General features: G+C 36.7%; 1 protein-coding gene across 2 annotated transcripts in view; it reads left to right on the forward strand.

The window, feature by feature from the left end:
• Window positions 1-19,629, forward strand: part of ZDHHC14 (zinc finger DHHC-type palmitoyltransferase 14) — a 346,310-nt gene that overhangs the window by 308,766 nt on the left and 17,915 nt on the right. For both annotated transcript variants that reach the window (XM_044671756.1, XM_044671758.1), the window contains exons 6-7: window positions 12,136-12,238; window positions 13,593-13,702. In XM_044671756.1, coding sequence (XP_044527691.1) covers window positions 12,136-12,238; window positions 13,593-13,702 — 213 coding nt within the window. The remainder of the gene's footprint in view (window positions 1-12,135; window positions 12,239-13,592; window positions 13,703-19,629) is intronic.

Here is a 19,629-nt window from a genome sequence, read left to right on the forward strand (position 1 = left end):
AAAAGAGAGCACAAAGTAAAGAGATTAGATTAGGTGTAATATAATAAGGCACTAAGGGAAGGTGTTGGTAATTTTTTAAAAATGGATACGGGGCAGATGGGTAGCTCAGTGGATTGAGAGTCAGGCCTAGAGACGGGAGGTCCTAGGTTCAAATCTGGCCTCAGACACTTCCCAGCCGTGTGACCCTGGGCAAGTCACTTGACCCCCATTGCCCACCCTTACCATTCTTCCACTTAGAAGCCAATACACAGAAGTTAAGAGTTAAAAAAAATGGATACAAAAGGTACTATATAGGAAGAATTGGATGTGTGGCCCCATGTGGAACCGAGGTAGTGACACCGTCTCTGCATATTGTTAAATCATTAAAAGATTGAAGCAATTAAAGGGAAAAGTGCTCAGATATAGCACTCTAGAGACTTGTGGCATATCAACCACATAGCATCATCAAGACTTTAAATCCTGTTGGTCTTTTTCCCAACTGAGCAAGACCTTGGGTTAGGGGAACTCCTGCTGAGAAACAATAATTTCAGTATAACACAGCATTATCGTCCAATTAAAAGGATTACAGTCATTTTTAATCACGAATTATTGTTCAGCTTTCCCTAAATGAAAAGAGTTTTCACTGGTTGGTAAATCAAATACTAATTGATTCCACATTTATGGTGGCTTCTAACAGAAAGGCTTTTTTATTCCCAATTTGCATTCATTCTGTGGCAAGCTAGTTTGAAAGGCACAGGAGAGCACAATGTGTGGCATTCCACAATCAAGTACTTTGAATGAGAAAGAGTTGGTTTGAATCCCAAAAAAAAGGATAGCACCCATGGGGAAAGTCCAAAAAAAATAGTTTCAAATGTCAATCGAGTCAACAATTTTTTATTAAATGCTTCCAATGTATCAAGTACTGTGCTAAGCTCTGAGAGATAAAGAAAAACAAAATCACAATGCCTGCCTTCAGAGAGCTCACCTTCTAATGAGGGAGATGGCACATAAATAACTATGTGCATTCAAGATATGTAGACTGGTGGAAATGGATGATAATCTCAGAAAGTGCCATCGCTTATTTTGTCTGCATGATTTCGAATCACTTTCACAATATCTTTTCTTTTCTGCCTAAGAACAAAGCCAGAGAGTTCAGTAGCCAAGTCTGAGGGACAAGTTTGCTATTGACATTCCCTGGAGGTGAGGTCCCTGCTTGGGGGAGCATGGTCAAATGTGGAATCTGAGAGGCAGCATGATGAGGAAAGAGCTTCAATGTGAGTGGCCAGAAACCCATATTCTGGGAGTGCCTCTACTGTGTGTGACCATGGGCAAATCACTTTCATTTCTAGACCTCATTTCAAACAGAATATGGTGGGCATCTAGATGGTTGAGTGGATAGAGAGCTAGACCTGGGCCTGGAGATGGGAGGTCTTGGGTTTAAATCTGACCTCATACATCCTAGTGTGTGACTGGTCAAGTCACTTAGCCTCAGCTGCCTAACCCTTACCACTCTTCTACCTTGGAACCAATACTTGGTATCCATTTTAAGACAGAAGGTAAGGGTTTAAAGAAAAAAAGAAAAACAGAATATAGAACTTGCTGAACTCCAAGGTCTCTTCCAGCTCTAAATGTCTGTGCCTCTATGAAATTAGGTAGAACATTTATTATAATACCGATTTGCAATTAGAGCCAAGGAGGTATAGGAAGGATTAAGAAATTTGCAAATTCCACAACTATGTTACTTAGGTTTGCAAACTCAGTGATCTTCCCAAGTCTCCCTCACCCAAGAAATGGGTTTCTGATGAGTCTTTCTCCAGTGCCTCCTGTTATTAGATAAGATTTCACAGGATCCCAACCTTGTCTCCTTTTTGGAGAAAACTACCACTGCAAATCTTTGAAAGCCTTTCATAAAGGGAGGAAGAGAACAGTTTTGGAAAGCTGATTGCACAGTTTGGCAGCTAGAGACTATGATGCCTAAATGATTCTCATTGGACTTCCTATCTTCAAAGAGTCTGTAATACAAGTAGTAGGGTGGTTCATGGCCCTGGGCAAAGTGAGAGGCATTCAAGTGACAAGTCATATTTTCATATTCATCCCAAAGATTACAATGGCAACTCATTGATGGGGAAAACACAGTGACAGTTCTTTGAATCTAAATATTAAATTGCATAATGTGTTGATCCAGTCACTGAATTTAAAGAACATTAGGGGAAAACTGCTGGCATCTGCTCTCTAATCAATGTCTTCCCTGTGTTTTGATAATGCCTTTGCCTTGCTTTGGCTTTTAAAAAATAATAATTGAGGGGGCAGCTGGGTAGCTCAGTGGATTGAGAGCCAGGCCTAGAGACGGGAGGTCCTGGGTTCAAATCTGGCCTCAGACACTTCCCAGCTGTGTGACCCTGGGCAAGTCACTTAACCCCCATTGCCTACCCTTACCACTCTTCTGCCTTGGAGCCAATACATAGTATTGACTCCAAGATGGAAGGTAAGAGTTTTACAAAAATAAAAAAATAATTTAAAAAATAATAATTGAAAGCCCATTTAAAAAAAGCTTTAAAAGTCAGAAACAAACACATCAAATGACAGAAAGGTGCATAAGGACCTCATAATTTTAGATACCTACACCTGCATGCATGCCATCACTCATAAAAACCACACATCATAACATTGATGTACTTAAAGACACCCCATCCTGTAGACCCCAGAAAGAAGACAGAATTATTGTCTGTCCTAGCAGTATTTTTTTGCCTACTATGGAATCCAAGAAACTCAAAGTGAAGAAATCTTCTACCTGAGCTTAGAACAGTGCCTGGCACATAGTAGGTGTTTAATAAATGTTGATTGATTGATTGATAACCAATGCAAACTATAACAGTTCTGCTATATATAGGCTTAGAAAGTTACCTGTAGGACTAAGAGGTTAAGCAACTTGTCCAGGGTCACACAGCTAATATGTGTCAGAGGCATGTGTAATATAAATAATATATACTATGTGGCTTTCTGTCCACTATAGATAGAAATACATGTTCAACCTAATTGTCCAAACTGTAGCTTGGTGATCTCTTAGACACTCGGATGGATGTGAGATCTCATCAGTTTAGGAGGTCTCTCCAGCAATCCAGATTTTGACCTCTCCATGCCTTCCTAGCTTCTTTGCCTCTCATCCATTTCCTCCCAAAATTTCTCCAGTGAAAGGCCATCCAGCATGCAAAAGGTCTTCTCTATTTCTCCAGTGGATAACTCCAGCTACCCACTCTTCCTCTTCTATATAACCAGTCTCCACGTCATACATTGCTGAGAAGTTAGCCTATTATAAATCCTCTCAAGGATAGGTTTAATAGGCCACTCTATTGCCTTTAGTTTCCTGGGTGTTAATTAAGTGTCCTTTAAGATTTTACCTCAACTGGAAACAGGGGTGTGTGTGAAATGAGAGAGGGTTCCCCACAGGGTCACCTCTCTTCAGCATGAGTTGGTGGTGAGGGGCATCCAGGAATGCTATATATATAGCATTTATAACAGTAAATATATTTATATATTGTTGTAGCCGGCATCAGCCTCAGAGCACTTCCCATCCTTGACTCTGGACTGATAGTCTATTCCTACTATCCTGACAATCCTAAGAATATGGCTGTTGTGGGTAAAGGCTGCTCCATAACCGAGTCCTTGCCTGGGGCTGATTATAATTCTTGTTCCCCCTTTCCCCTTCTTCCCAGCATCATAGACCTAGAGATGATCCAAATCCAAATCTCTCATTTTACAGATGAGGAAACTAGGGAATAAGGCAATGTTCTTTTTTATTTTTTCTTTAACTATACCAATTTGCTGTCTTCCTTAGATTGAAAAGAACAAAGTAAAATCCATTCCTGTAGAGATGACTTTTCCTATGACTAAGAAGAGGAAATCTGGAATAAAGAAATACTGAGTGGCTTAATAGCCTACTTGACTTTTTAATGACAAATTTTGTGATATTAGCTTTAGTGAGGACCTTATAATTATTTCACATTAAACATTATGGTAACTCATAAAAACCATTCAAATATGTACTTGGATAAAGAAGGCCACTTGAGCCTCTATGTCTGCATAGCTCTCTAGACCTTAATTCTTCAATCCATTTCTGCCTCCCACAGCCCCTTTCCCATTTCTCCCTCTACTCAGCCCTGAAGCCTGAGACACATTATTCTTTGGTTTCCTGGAATTCATTATTTCCTCAGCTCTTCAGCCTTTTTTGCACATTCCACAGCTTTCTCTCATCCTTGGGGGTTGAAGGGGTGGGAGTGGATAAAAGGAAAGGAAGGGAGGGGTTGGCTGAAGAGGGAATAAAAATATGGTATACCTTGAATATTACCTTGAATCCATGTCATTTTGACATAGCTATTAGCTAATAGTGGAATCATTTTGCTATTTATAGAATTCCTCTGAAGCACTTAAGAGATTAGTATAGAAAGTGTCAAATTTACTTAACTGCTTTCATGCTGTTGATTTCTGGTGAGCTGCTAGAACTCAGCTTGCAATGGTAACAGGGCTCCTTTATGAAGATGATTATTGAAGGAAGGTTTAGTGAGGAGCAGGAGCCAAAAAATAGGGAGTACCCTTTCTAAAGGCTAGGATTTCTATTATTGCTATTTTCACATGGAACTTTTGTTTTTTTTTTTGCATTTTTACATATAGGGACTAATAATAGCTTTTTAATTTTTTTTAAACCCTTACCTTCCATCTTGGAGTCAATACTGAGTATTGACTCCAAGGCAGAAGAGTGGTAAGGGTAGGCAATGGGAGTCAAGTGACTTACCCAGGGTCACACAGCTGGGAAGTGTCTCTGGCCAGATTTGAACCTAGAACCTCCTGTCTCTAGGCCTGGCTCTCAAGAGATACCCAGCTGCCCCCAGTAGCTTTTTTTAAAGTAGCAACAAGAAACTGGTTTATGCTCATCTTGCTTCGCAGTAATAACAATGATGATGATGATGATAGCTAACATTTATATAACACCTATTATGTGCCAAATACTATGCTATGTGCTTTATAAATATTTGTTCTTCACAACATCCCAAGGAGGTAGGTGCTATATTATTACCATTTATATTATTACCATTTTATACAATTAAAGAAACTGAAATGAGAGGGAATTTGTCCAAGGTCTTACAGCTAGTAAATGTCTATGACTACATTTGAACTCAGGTCTTTCTGCCTCCATGCCCTGCTCTCTATCCACTATGTTACCTTGTTGCCCCAATGATCTATAATCATGATGAACAAAAGCAAAAGAACCACCATGAGGTCAATTTTGAAAAATTTAATTTAATTTTTTGATTAAAAATCTGTTTTCCTAATACTACCACTTCTCCCACCCCCTTGAAAAACAAACAAAATCCTTGTAAAAGTGTGCACAATCAAAACAAAATCCCATCTTAGTGAAGTCCAAAAAATTTGTCTCATTCTACATCCTGAGTCCATGATTCTTCTTTAAGGAGAGCTTTATCTTCAGTTCTCATAGTCATGAAGATAATTGTAGCTCATGCAAACCAAATTTATTATTGAAATTGCAGAATTCCATACTATGGTAACACAGATACTGCTACTTGATAGCATCATTGCAAACATGGACATAGGAGAGTGTGGCAAAAATAAATGAATTGGAAAAGGTGGTTCAAGATTAAGAAATGAAAGAACCTTAGCGTGCCTAGAGTGCACTTCATTGACTGAATCAAAAAGTTTGAAATTAATTTACACAAAAGCCTCTTGCTTGTATGACATAAATACTTTCTTTCAGATAAGAATTGTAAGGTGTAGGACAAGTTGAGAACATCCCAAAATGAAACTATTTTTACCAGACAAATGACTAGTTAAGAGTTGAGAAATTCATTTCCATATTTCTCAGTCACTTGTTTCCATGCCATACTAAACAGAGTAAACCTACTTTTGCCCTTTCTTGATGATCATATTAATCATTATCAATATCAGTTACATATAATATAGATTAAGATCAGAAGTTTCTGAGTTGTGGGACACTGTTTACTCCTTTACTATAGAACCCTTCTGGGACACCGAGGTGGAACAGTGGATAGAGTACTATTCCTGAAGTCAAGAAGACATCTTCCTGAGTTCAAATCGGCTTCAAACACTTACTAGCTGAGTGACGCTGGGCAAGTCACTTAACCCTGTTTGCTTCCATTTCCTCATATGTAAAATGATCTGGAAAAGGAAATGATAAACCATTCCAGTATCTCTGCCAAGAAAATCACAAAGAATCAGATGTGACTGAAACAATCCAACAACAAGTAGAACCCTTCTAACTTTCCATGGCTGACTGTCTTCTTCACACAGTCAATAGCATATTAAACACCTGCTACATGCCAAGCCCAGCAGTAGGTATTATGTATACAAAAACAAAAATGAAAGTGTCCTTCCCATCAAGTAGGTTATGTTGGAATAGGGAAGATAGTATAGACACAGAGATAAATACAAAAATCAAGTAGATACAAGGTAAGAGGAGGGGAGGAAGACAATAGTTGTGTCTCTGCTAATGAAGGAGACTCAGTCAATCAACAAAGACTTACTTTGTGTCAAGCACTGTATTAAGTTCTGGGGGCACAAAACAAAAAAAAGGCAATTCCTGCCCTCAAGGAACTAACTAATTGTGGAGGAAATAAGTAAATCTTCACAAAAAAACAACATATATAGCAAATGGAAAATAGCTTTTGAGGGGAGAACAGTAGCAAATGGTGGAAGAAAGACCTTCTGTAGGGGATGAACCTTGGGCTAAGTCTTAAAGCAAGCCAGGGATTCTTAAGAATTGGAAATAAGGAGGGAAACCATTGTAGGCAGTATAAAGAAACAAAAATGGATAGTCTTCATGTGTGAGGAAAAGCAAGGTCAGTAACTGGTTTTTAGAGTACATCAAGGGTAATGAGCAATAAAGCTCGAAAAGATACAGTGGGATCCCAGGTTGTGAAGAAGCTTATGTGCTAAGTAGAATAGTTTATATTTGATCCTAGAAGTATTAAGGAACACAAGATTTTACTGAGTAGAGGTGGGATAGTGAGACCAGCACTTTGGCCGCTATGTAGAAGACACATTGGAATGAGGGAGAAACTTGTGGCAGAGAAGTCATTTGGGAGACTGGTGATGAGACCTTGAACTAGGGTGGTAGCTATGTGAATAGAGGGGAAATATATTTAAGGGATATTGTAGAGATATAAATGACAAACTGTCTCAAAGATATCTGTCTTCTACTGCTACCCCTGTCCCTGGTTCTAATTTTTGCAACTCCTCTGTCTGATCTACTGCAGTTTTTCTACCTATTACCTTATTTTCTACAAATCACTTCTTTCTTTTTCTTTCTCTTTCCTGTTTATTCTCCATTTCTCAGTTTGCATTGCTTTTCAGGTGTAATCTTCAGGTTTTTGCTTCTCTTGGATATTTTAATCACTGCCATCCAAAGGTTCTTTTGCTCACTGTCAGAGATAATTTTTTAGAAATCTTCTGGGTTCTCTCCTCTTCTAGATATTTATGGTTGCTAAAAGACTGTTTGGTCTTCAAATCTTTTTAGAACCTGGTTCTCCTACCTTTACAATCTTCTTACACTTTAAACCCCTTCTGTATACTGATCAAGAAACACTGGCTTTCTCATGGTTCCTTATAGAAGACACCTTTTCTCCTGGCTCCATACTGGTTCTGCCTCTTCTCTGAAACTCTCCTTCCTCATCTCTGCTTCCTGGGCTCCCTGACTTCCCTCTAATCCCACATAAAATCTTACCTTCTACAAGAAGTCTTTCCCAGTCCTCCTCAACTCTATGACCTTTCCTCTATCAATTATCTCCAGTTTGCCATGCATATATCTTGATTGTATATGGTGTTTGTACATTATCCTCTCCATTAGATTGTGAGCTCCTTGACAACAAGTACTGACTTTTTCCTTTGTATCCCAGCACTTAGCATAGTACCATTGACTCATAGTAGGGGCTTAATAAATATTTATTGACTGAAATGACTGACATCCAGATAAGTAAGGTTCCAGAGGTGTCCTGGGTAGAAGGAGGGCTGACAGAACAGACAATTATTCATTTCTCCTCCGAACTACTTTGGATACTACCCCTCTCCTCCATTCATGTTGGTAATGCTCAGCTAATTGTAGCATAGCAAGGCATGAAATTTTCATGGAGTCAGTTATTCCTTTTTTCTGAACTAAATATAAATATCAAACCCTGGGAAAAATCAATGGTAATGTTTTATAATTTGATACATAGTTCCTCTCCTTAGACACATTAGGAAATCATAAATATTAACTTTCTCTGGCCTATAATTCATTGATGAGGGTGTATGTTGTAGTTTTAAACTTCCAGACCCAGGGAGTATATTTTTTTTCCCTGAGAAACAGAATTTTATAAACACTTATGGGGTAAAAAAACTTTCCTGTCTTTTCAAACTACAACAGCCCTATTTCTTTATGGATTTAGCTTGTGTTATAGAGAACATCAGGCTTTTCCCCCTTTGGATTACATGTCACAGACACATCCTGTGGATTGCTAGACATCCTCTGATGTGACAGGCAGTGAGGAACCACAGGGGCTTCTCTCTTGTTTGTCAGGAGCCCAAGGCTAGCCTTATACATAAGTTTCCCTTTGTGGTCAGTTAATAAACCTTTATTAAGTTTTTACTGTGTGCCAGGTATTATACTAAGTATTACAGATTCAAAGAAAGTCCAAAATGCGGCACTCATCTTCAAGCAGCTCACATCCTAATGGAGAAGACAACATACCAAAAAAGAAAATAATTATACATACAAGATATATAGAGTATAAATGGAAGATCCTCTGAAGGGAAATTATTATGAGAAGGTTCTAGGACCTGTCCCAACTCTAACCAAAAATACATACCCCACCCTGGTACTATTATGGATATATTCTTTAAGGTTCTACTAAGCATCCTCTTTTATAATAAAATTGATTGTGGGAGGGGAAAAGGAAAAAGGCATCCAATTAAAATAAGGTGTCAAGGGAGAAGCTAGATAATACAGTGAAGAGAGCACCAGGTCTGGAGTCTGGAGAACCTGGGTTCCAAACTAGCTTCAGACACTTCCTATCTGTGTGACCCTGGACAAGTAATTTACCCCAGTTGCCTGACCCTCGCTGCTCTTCTGTCTTAGAATTGATACTAAGAAAGAAGATGAGTTGTTTTTTTTTAAATATGGTTTCAAGGGCGTAACTTGGCACTCTACTCCTGATCAAAAAGATCTGAAAAGTAGAGAGCACTGGATGCCTTACGAGAAAGAAAGGATCACCAAGGGAAGAAAAAGTTCAAGGGAAGGAGAGAAACACAAAAATGAATTTGGTTGGTTTCAGATTGCCATGGTCCAGCCTTGCATATAACTGTAATTAGCAAAAGGATCTTCCTGTAGATAGCCCCAGCATCTGGTCTTTGGAGTAATGTGTGGCTACCAGCCTCTGAGCAAATGAGATTTCAGGAGCAGAATTTAGAGTCTGTGATTGAGGGGCTGTGCCAAATTTAGTTCTGGAACTGAAAATATAAACTGCTGGGAACACAGAACTGTGTGCTCCCTGTTGTTGACACAAGTGTTGTTGGCCTAGATGACTGAAGTGGATCAAAAGTCCTTGTAGCTGAAGGTCAGGAAGTAAATTCTCTAAAGAGAAAGGAATAATATTTATTCAATTATTTTGTCCAATTATTATTATTCAGAAAATCAATGAGTATTCTCTAAGCCCCAACTAGATGCAAAGCACTGTGCCAGGGTACTGTTCAGTGGAATAATAATAACAGCATTCATGTAGTTCTTTAAACTTTACAAAGTAAGTGCCTACAAAAGGCCTGGGAGATATATAATTAGGATTATTCTCAATTTACAGATTAGGAAACTCAAAGAGGTAGAAGCAGGGAGATGTAGTAAAAAAGAGTGCTGGATTTGGAGTTTGGAAAGATGAGGGTTCAAATTCTAATTCTTCTGCTCCCTAGCTTGTGCCCCTAGACAACATGTCATTTACTCTCCCCGAGGCTCAGTTTCTTCATCTATAAAATGAGGTTCTACTATGTAAAGTGCCTGCCTTGCTGTCTTGTTGTGAAAGAAAGTGCTTTATAAATCTTAAAGCACTATAAAAATGTGAATTATTTTTAAAGAACTTACTCATAGTCATATAGTTAACTAGTAAAAGTGGCAGGATTGAAATTGGAAAATTATAAAACAAAATGATGATGATGATGATTGCTTGCTTGTATATAGCATTAAGCTTTGCAAAGAGCTTAACAAATATTATTTCATTTTATCTTTATTAAAAACCCTGGAAGATATGTTGCTATTATCCCTACCTCACAGATAGGGAAACTGAGGCAAGTAGTGGCTAAGTGATTGAGGGCAAAACACACAGTATTCACCTCTTGCTAGAAAGATGATGAACTGAAAATGCAAAAATGTGATGTATATACTTTTTTCTTTTTAAACATGGCCAATATAAGCATTTATTGGGTGTTGTATGTATATATGTTAAGAGAGCTTAATTTTTATTTTTCAATTGTTAAATTGGGAGGGAGGATGATGGATCAAAATTCCACAATGATTTTTTAAAGCTTTAAACCTGGCCAATATGAGGATTTTTTATGGTCATCTGTATTTGTTATGAGGGCTTTGTTTTTATTTTTTCATTGTTAAATTGGGCACAGAGGATGATGGACTGAAAATTCAAAATGAGATATATATATATTTTTTGGATATGACCAATACGGAGATTTTTTAATGGCCTGTATATATTGGTTGTTTAATTGTTCAGTTAAGGGAAGGGGAAGTAAGGTGGACATATAATAAATGTTTTAAAAATAAATAAAATGGATGGGAGAAAAGCTTGAAATCCTGCTTCCAAGGCCAAGTTTCCAGTTCCTGCTTTCAAGGAATTGAGTTACAAAGAAAAAAACTAACAAAGAGGATGCCACAGTAAGTGAGACAAGACCCAACTTGATAATGTGCTAGCTCCTGTAGTGTAAACTGTCATTGCCGCAAGTACTCAGACTTAAATGATTGTAGTCAGTCAGAGATGGAAATAGATAAGGTCCAAAGTGGTCAAGGAAGGCTTTTTGAAGAATACTTGCTTGATCTAGATCTTAAAGGATAGGCGAGAGTAAGCATAACATACTTACAGGTGAGAAGATTTATTCCTAATGCTATATCATTTTTTTCTAAATGATGCTCTACATCATAATTATTTCTAATAGGACTCAATAACTATTTTTCAAGCTCTTTTCCTAATTCCTTTGTTTTGAAAATCCTAGGAATGCTCCTTCCCCAGCTACCCTCCCAGAGCAGCTTCTAAAATTGGGATGATTGAGATTGTGAGCCCCATCTTGTCTGGTAAACAAGAACTAGTATGCTTGGGGAGCAGCATGGCAGTGTCCTTGGGTCCCCCCCACTGAGATAAATGGAGGTCAGTCTTAACTAGGCATAACCTAATTTCCTCATCCTGACATAGGAATACTGTATCAGGCATGTGATTTTCCATCATCATAAAGAAATCAGGGAGGAACTGTAAAATATTAAGCCCACTTCCTCATTTGGTATCGACCAATTAGAGCTTCCATAATTGGACTTAATGACTCAAGATGCTGAATGAATTTTCTTTGATCATTGACTAAATTCATTTATTGATTATTGCTAGCCTCGTCAATAAATTGATTTTCTTACCTAGAATTCAGTCACTCAGAATTTTTCATCATCACACAGACAATGATGAAGCCAGCTAGAGGGGAGCAGAGTGTGTTGGGCCACCAGTATTGTTAGATAATTTAAGTGAGATCAAATTTAATGTCTTGAAAACCAAGCAGAAGAGTTTACATTTGACATAGTAGGAAGTACTCAAAGATTTAGGGCAAGAGAATGACATGATCAAAATAATTTTAGTCTGGCAGTGATATGAAAAATGAATCGATGCGAGGAATCCCCTAAGTCCAAGAGGAGGCTGCTGTACTAATCCAAGCATAAGGAGAAATCAGCAATATTAAGACTGAATGATAAATATGGTTATGGGCTCAAAGTTTTTCAGTGGAAAAATTACATTACTGTTGGTGTTAAACTTTTAAATCCTCATTTTTAAAGATAATATCTTAAGCTGTATGAATTTTCCCATTCCCTCCCAATTTATTTCCTTGACTTTAAATCACTGTGCTGGAAGCTGTGGTGTGTTTCTTTTCTGTTTGGTCTATTGTCGGGCTCTCAGGTTTCCACACATATTTGATCAGCTCCAATCAAACTACAAATGAAGATGTAAGTGACTTTGTGGGAACTGTGTTCATTTACTTATTTTTATTAGAAAATGAGGTGGGGAAATACAAGTGATTTTGATTTAGCTTCTATGGGATACAGACCATTTAAACCTTGCCCCTTTTGGAACACAAAGGAATTATTAAAAAGCTGTTTGGTTTTGTTCCCCATGTCAGACATTTTAACTCCCAAACATTTTAACCTTATGTTTAAGTGAATTCACCCTGGAGACTGGCCCCTATACAGAGCCCCAAAGGGAAGGGGAAGGAACTGACTTTATGATTTCAAAATCAGTGTCTAAGAGATTCACTTTATCTTATAGTCGGCATGGAGAAGTAGATAAAAGGTCATCCTTGTGTTAAAGTCATTAATCTCTTGGTACCTTAGGCAATTGTGGAGTAGAAGTCAGTCTACACTGGTCAATGGAATTTCCTCATTGGGAGGGCCCTACATCAATGAAATCAGAAGTCTAGTTCAAAAACCAAATAGGGAAAAGAAAAAAAAAAAACAACTTTGTATCTATTTAATTGGAGAGACTTTACAGAATAAAAATATGAATTCCATCTCTGTTCTATACCTCTATTTAAATGCTGATGGATCATCTTGTTCCTGTTTTTAATTAAACCTCTTATCCAAGTTTATCTTTCTCAAAATCCTAAAAGATATTATGATGTGTATTAAAAAGTCATTTTGGAAGAGATTTCTCAAGCTAGCATGAACATTAACCTTTTTCTATTATTACAAAAATATTTATAAATATATAACAAAAATAGCTAAACAGAATCTACCAAGTTAGCTTAAAAGAAGACATCTAAAAATTGATAGAGATATAAAATAAGCTTTTGGATATTAAAAAGTAAATCATTAACTGAGGAATTATAATCCTGTGTATTTTCTATGGATTTGATCATTGGAAGCCATGTGAGACATTCTTTGTGTTTCTTAGATAGATATTACAGAAGAGACTACTGGGTCAATACTTTGAGACTGAATTCTTCCAGTGTATATATTACTTCCTGGGAGAAAAGTTAATTACTTTGGGGAACTATATCAACTCTTTCTCCCACCTTTTTAATTATTGCTTCAGAATATTAAATGCAATCTGAGAGGAAAATATTCTTTTTACCTTTATATATCATGAAGTTAGAATATAAAATGAAAGTTCTTTATAAAGTCACTTTTTGCCTTACCTAACACACAACTCAAAATTGAAAATTTAGGATTCCAAGGTTTAGGAGAAGTATGCTACATGATTTTTGTCATGGAGTAAATAAGTAATGTCCTGAAAGCCTGTTTGCCTAAACTGTGACTTCAATAAGAAGAAGATCATGTGTGATAAATTCTCTATGTGTTTCAGATTAAAGGGTCTTGGTCAAATAAAAGAGGTAAAGAAAATTACAATCCCTACAGCTATGGAAACATCATTACAAATTGTTGTGCTGCCCTCTGTGGGCCCATCTCTCCAAGGTAAGCTTTCCAAAACGTCATGTCCTCTAAAAGGGATGATTTCATTATAGATCTCAGGCTTTAAACATAAATAAATCCTTAGTTGTTATAATAAATATATTATAATTAATCTTATGTTATAATAAATATAATGATATTTATATATAATATATTATAATTATTATATAAATTTTAATAAATATAATAAAATAAATAAAATGTTATAATAAATAAAGCTGTAGTTGTACATAGCAAAGTAAAATGGTGATTTAATAATCTAGAGACTTCAATGTAAATAGACAACCGAAGGTAAATTTTTTTTGGACATAAATTACCCAGGCCAGATGTCTGTTTCAATTAAATTCACCATATAAATGTGAGATTTCCACTTTGTCTTTTCTGATACAGATGAAATGAAATGAAAATTTCTATTTATGAAATAGAATAGGGATTTTTTCTTTGCTTATTTGTTTTATAGAATCATTGTCAAACATAAAAATTAAGGTCTTAAGGCCTAGTAAGTCCCTTTTAAGGTGATCAATCATACAGTCAATAAGTATTGATTTCCTCCCGTTTGCCTACACTGTGGTCATGATAAGAAGCTGTCCTAGGACTGAAGAAACTCGTCAGTTGGTTGGAGAGATAAGACTAATATACAATAAGTAATGGGAAAAACATAGTAAACAGCAAATAATGTGTGCTGTATGGTACAAACTGCAAATGCTACTTGATGTCAGAGAAAGGAGAGATCTGCATGACCTGAAGTATTAGGATAAGAAATCAACAATAAAAATTTTAAATTCTAAAGAACCACTATGATGTCTATTCTTGAATATCGCTGCACAGCTTTTCCCCAACAGATTTTTAGTCCTACTATGGATTTTCTTCCTGAGACTCACTTCATTTGGTTCCCCATGACTTCCAACATCATCCTGCATCTATTGAATATGATGATTGTGGGATGGGATAGTAGGCTAATAATTCCTATAATTTTAGATCTTTAGATATGACATTGACTCATCTTCCATTTTGTTCTCTGAATATCAAAAATTCAAGCTACATCAAAAGTCATTGGGAAAATATCCACTTTCCTCTAAGTTAGGCCAACACTATTCCTATTATGCTTCTGGGTCATCAAACTCTATCATCAATTAGTGTGAGTTCATGGAACATCAACCAAATTTTTTTTAATAGACTTTATTTCCAGGTATTTCATTCTTCCCTCTCCTCCCCACATCATGGAAGGCATCATCGTCAAACAATATGTATATATAGATTGTGCCTTTCATGTTGCCACTTCTCAATTCATTCTCTGGAGGTGAAATCAACTATTATTACAGAACAAAACATTATTGGGTAGGAAGATATTTATTCAATGAAAGGAATTAACAATGCATTCATAAGACAGATAATTCAAAATGGTATCTAATTTTTAAATTATCTGGGTTATTTCATTGATGTCAATAATTGAAAAATGACTATTACAATTTCTTCTAAAATGAGAATATTAACAATAGTTTCTATCAACATCTAGCTCAGAATCATGAAGTGAAGAATCTCAGGTTCATATCATGTAAAAATTGGTTGAAAGAGCTGGGAATGTTTCACCTGTATAAGAGATGACTCTAGGGAAATATGAGAACCATTTTCATGTATTGCAGGACTATCAATTGGAAAAGGAATTAGACTTGTTACTCTTGACCCCAGAAGGTCAATCAGAACTGTGAGCAATGTGCAGATGTTGAAAATTTAGATTTGAAATAAAGGGAAAACTTCCTAATAATTGGAGCTATCTCAAAGTAGATTCTTTGTTGGAAGTCATGGGCTTCCTGTTTCTAGAGTTGTTCAAGCAAAGACTAGAAGTCCATTTATGGGGAATGTGGGATGGGAAATTCTTTGTCAAATATAAATTGAGCTAGTTCCAAGAGATCTCTTTATTTCTTGTTTGTTGAAATCCTTTTTTATATTTTTTATAATTATTCTAAACTTAAAAAAAAAACAACTAAATGTCTTCCAATTCTATAATATTAGATTGATTTGTTAAAAACAATCTAAATATTAATAAGTAATGTTTTTGAAATGACATACTTATAGATGATCAAAGGACTAGAACAATGAAATCTTGAGGATGAAAAAAGGTAGCTTAGAGTCTTGGTGAATGGAGAACCCAAGACCTAGATAACTGTCTGTAGATCTTAGAAAGGTTGGTTCTGAGAGTCAACAGGGAATTTTGATTTGGCAAGAATAACACATAAATATTTTGGAAAATTTTCACTATTTTATTACATGAGTTGTCTTTCATATTTGTAATAAGGGGAAAAACTTAGCAGATATCACCTGTCCCATCTCCAAAAAAAAATTTTCCTTTTAAAGTGGGACTGGGGTTATCTTTAGGCAAAGGATTTATAGAATTTCTTTAGGAAAAAAAATTCCTCTTATTCTTAGCTCTATACTTGTTGCATATCATATATTGCTCACTTTACAGATCCAATTTTGAAATAACAAAAATTAATTCTTCCATAACTGGATTCAGTTTAAGCCTTTAGTTGTTTGGCTGCTTGGTTTTGGAGTCTTTTTTAAATCAGTTATTAATAATTGGATTGATTACAAGTGTGTCTATTCTAATTTCTCAGCTATTTAAAACATGAGAGGGAAGTTGTTAAAAATGGAGAAAATAATAAAGAAAAGTGTTCTTTTCAAATTTTTCTTAGAACCAAATCCCTCCATCCATTTTAAAGTGTGTGTGTATGTACATAAACGCTGGAGATTCTAACTGCCAGCCAGAGAGGAATGGGTTAGAAATCTCCAGAGAGGAGAGCTGAAACAGGGAGATGCTTTCAGCTTCAGAGACTCCAACTGAATCTCCTCTGGCTGGCAGTTAGAATCTCCAGCACCCCCTCCTTCAAGATTCTACCCAGGTCAGCCCCTGTGTCAGCTGTGTCATCCAATTCCATTTCCCTTTGCTGCAACCTTGTCTTTCTTTCCCAAAATCTCCCTCACACCACACGCACACATGTGTGCATACACACACACACACACACACAGAGACTTTTATAATCGATCTTTTCCAAAGTTATTATTTAGTCATAAGGAGCAAGAACTTGTTGAGAATAAAGTCCCTGAGGCTGCCAAATTGATTTGTAGATGAATGTTCAGATATTCAAGAAGTCAATACAGTCCATAGTCAAATTTAGGTGAGGGAGAAAATAGGATGGTTTTGTTTATAATATTATTTATTTTGCTAATATTTATATTTAATTAATTTATATTAATATTTGCCTAGCTCAATGATATCACAGAATCCAAAAGACTTCCTTCTGGTCTTACCTCATTTTTTACCTCATTACCTCTCGTCTGGTCTCATTTTTGAAGACTCTAAACTAACCCAAGGGGGAAGGTTCTACTTTATCCCAAAACAGGAGGTATGAGCCATGACTGGGAACTCATATTTTCCAATGGTGATACAGGCAAGAGCAAGGAGTATACTTGACTATTAAGCTATATGTCCACAGAATCAGGGATTATGTGTCTGAGAAATGAAACAGAGTGTAACATCAATAATATTAAACCACTAAACTGGTTTGTCCATTGAAAAAGAAGCTGAGAATTTCCACTGTGAATATTTTCATCTGACTTTTTTCTACTTCCTGATGGTCTGAAAGTAACTCCTAGAGAACCACAGGACAAGAAAGTACCAGTAGAGTATTATTGAATTATTCCTTTCCTGTTCTCTTCTCTCTTCTCCCTTCCTCATTCCCTTCCCTTTCCTTCCTCCACAGCATCCCATGAATATTAGTTCTATTCCTAACTATCTGTGGAAATGATGTCTTGGTGAACTATTCTAGTCTCCAACAGCCTTGATTCTAAGGAAAATCTTCATATCTAACCTAAAATTCCCTCTCAATGAATTAATCCTCTCTCGTCTTACTCTTCTCAGAGTACAGATAGAAAAAAGATAGTTTTCAATTCCATCATACCAGTCCTACATGTTTTTGAAGCCATGAATCTGCTATGATTAGTCCTAAGTTTTTTAATTCAGCTAATTAGTTCCCAAAAATCCATGGTACTGTGAAAACTGCTGAGACATAGAAATATGAATAAAATACAGTCCCTTCCTTCAAGGAGCTTCCTTTCTCCCATCTAAGATAAGAAATTCCAGCTGCTTTCTCAATGATCAAATATTTATTAAGTTGGGCACTGTGCTAAGCTGTGAGTACACAAATAACAGTCCTCACATTCAAGGAGCTTCCAACCATCCTTTGTAGAGCTATCAACCACACCTGTTAGTCAGCTAGCATTTATTCAATGTTGTGCCATAATATTGTATGGTCTCCTCTAATGATTTAGCCAGTGCTAATCAGAGTATAATAATCTCAAAGTTTATGTTTGTTATACACACATACATACATACATACCCGTCTGCAATATAGGTCACTCTGGAATATAAATGATGCCCTTAAAACAAAATCTGTTTGAAAAAGAGAAAAAAAAATGTGTGAGTATATATGTGTGTGTACACACTGAACAATAATTATTGCCCATTGCTACCTCTGTCATAGAGCCAGAGAATATTCAGAATCTAGAACATCATAGGGCTTTTGCCACCTAAAGAGAAAGCTAACAGAAATGGGCTGCTTTCACTTGTTCACTGCCTTGAATATCAGCTGAACATCTTTGATATCTTTCATATAATCAGGACAGGAGGGAAGAAGGAAGAGGCATAGAATGCACAAGAAATCCTCCTCCCCTGTCTCCTATCCAATTTTACTTATTCTCCCATCAAAGCATAGTCAGTCCTCCTTCTTGAGTTTTCGTTCTCTCTCTCTCTCTCTCTCTCTCTCTCTCTCTCTCTCTCTCTCTCTCTCTCTCTCTCTCTCTCACCATTCAGTGTACTTTGTGCACATAAAATCACAATAGGCTTCTATTATGAACTATAAATCCAAGACCAGGGCCATCAGATTATTTGGTAACTTGAAAATGTAAATCAGAATAGGAGTGCTAACAGAGCTAACCTTAAGCTCAAGTAAAAGAGGATTGCCTTTAGTATCCTCTCTATCCCCCTGTTTTCCCTTACCTTTCTTCTTTCTCCCTACTAACCCCACAGTGTCCTCATTTTGTCCTCTGTTGCCTTATAAACTCTCACTGAGGTACCCTATGCAGACCTACTGAACAAATAGAACTTTTTGTTAATATGACAGTCCTTCAGATATTTGAGAATGGCTATCCTGGCCCCCTTGCCTTTCTTCTTCAGACAAACCATCCCCAGTTTCCTTCAAGTTTTCTTTAGGGAAGGAGGAAACTGGGTGGCTCAGCAGATTGAAAGCCAAGCCTAGAGACAAGAGGTCCTGGGTTAAAACATGACCTCCAATACTTCTGAGCCGTGTGACCCTGGGCAAGTCACTTAATCCCCATTGCCTAGCCTTTAATGCTTTTAGAACCAATACACAGTATTGATTCTAACACTGAAGGTAAAGATTTTTTGTTTTAAGTATTCTTCAGGTAGTACCTTCTTCAGTCCCCTTTTTGCCTTCCTAAGAAAGCAAGAGTCTCTTCTTGACACCTTCAGGTCATGAGAAAGGGTTAAAAATCCCTCCTACCCCAGATTTTAATAGACTTGAAATTATAGGTAAAGAATTTTCCCTTTTTTAACACTTTAAACCCTAAACTAAGTATTGGTTCCAAGGCAGAAAAGTCGTATGGGCTAAGCAGATGGTTTTAAGTGACTTGTCTGAGGCCAGATTGAATCCAGGACCTCCCATCTCCAAGCCTGCCTCTCTATGCACTGAGTCACCTAGCTGCCCTGATTCTCCCTTTATTTTAAGACACATCTTAAAGCCCCATAATTTTATTCTTCAAAAATACTAGATATGTATGTGGAAGCTAATGTAATTGTTTCAAAACACACCCCCTGATGAAGCAACCATACCATAATCTAGAAATTGTTTTAG

The sequence above is a fragment of the Gracilinanus agilis genome, chromosome 4, assembly GCF_016433145.1.
Source record: "Gracilinanus agilis isolate LMUSP501 chromosome 4, AgileGrace, whole genome shotgun sequence".
NCBI classification, from domain to species: Eukaryota; Metazoa; Chordata; class Mammalia; order Didelphimorphia; family Didelphidae; genus Gracilinanus; species Gracilinanus agilis.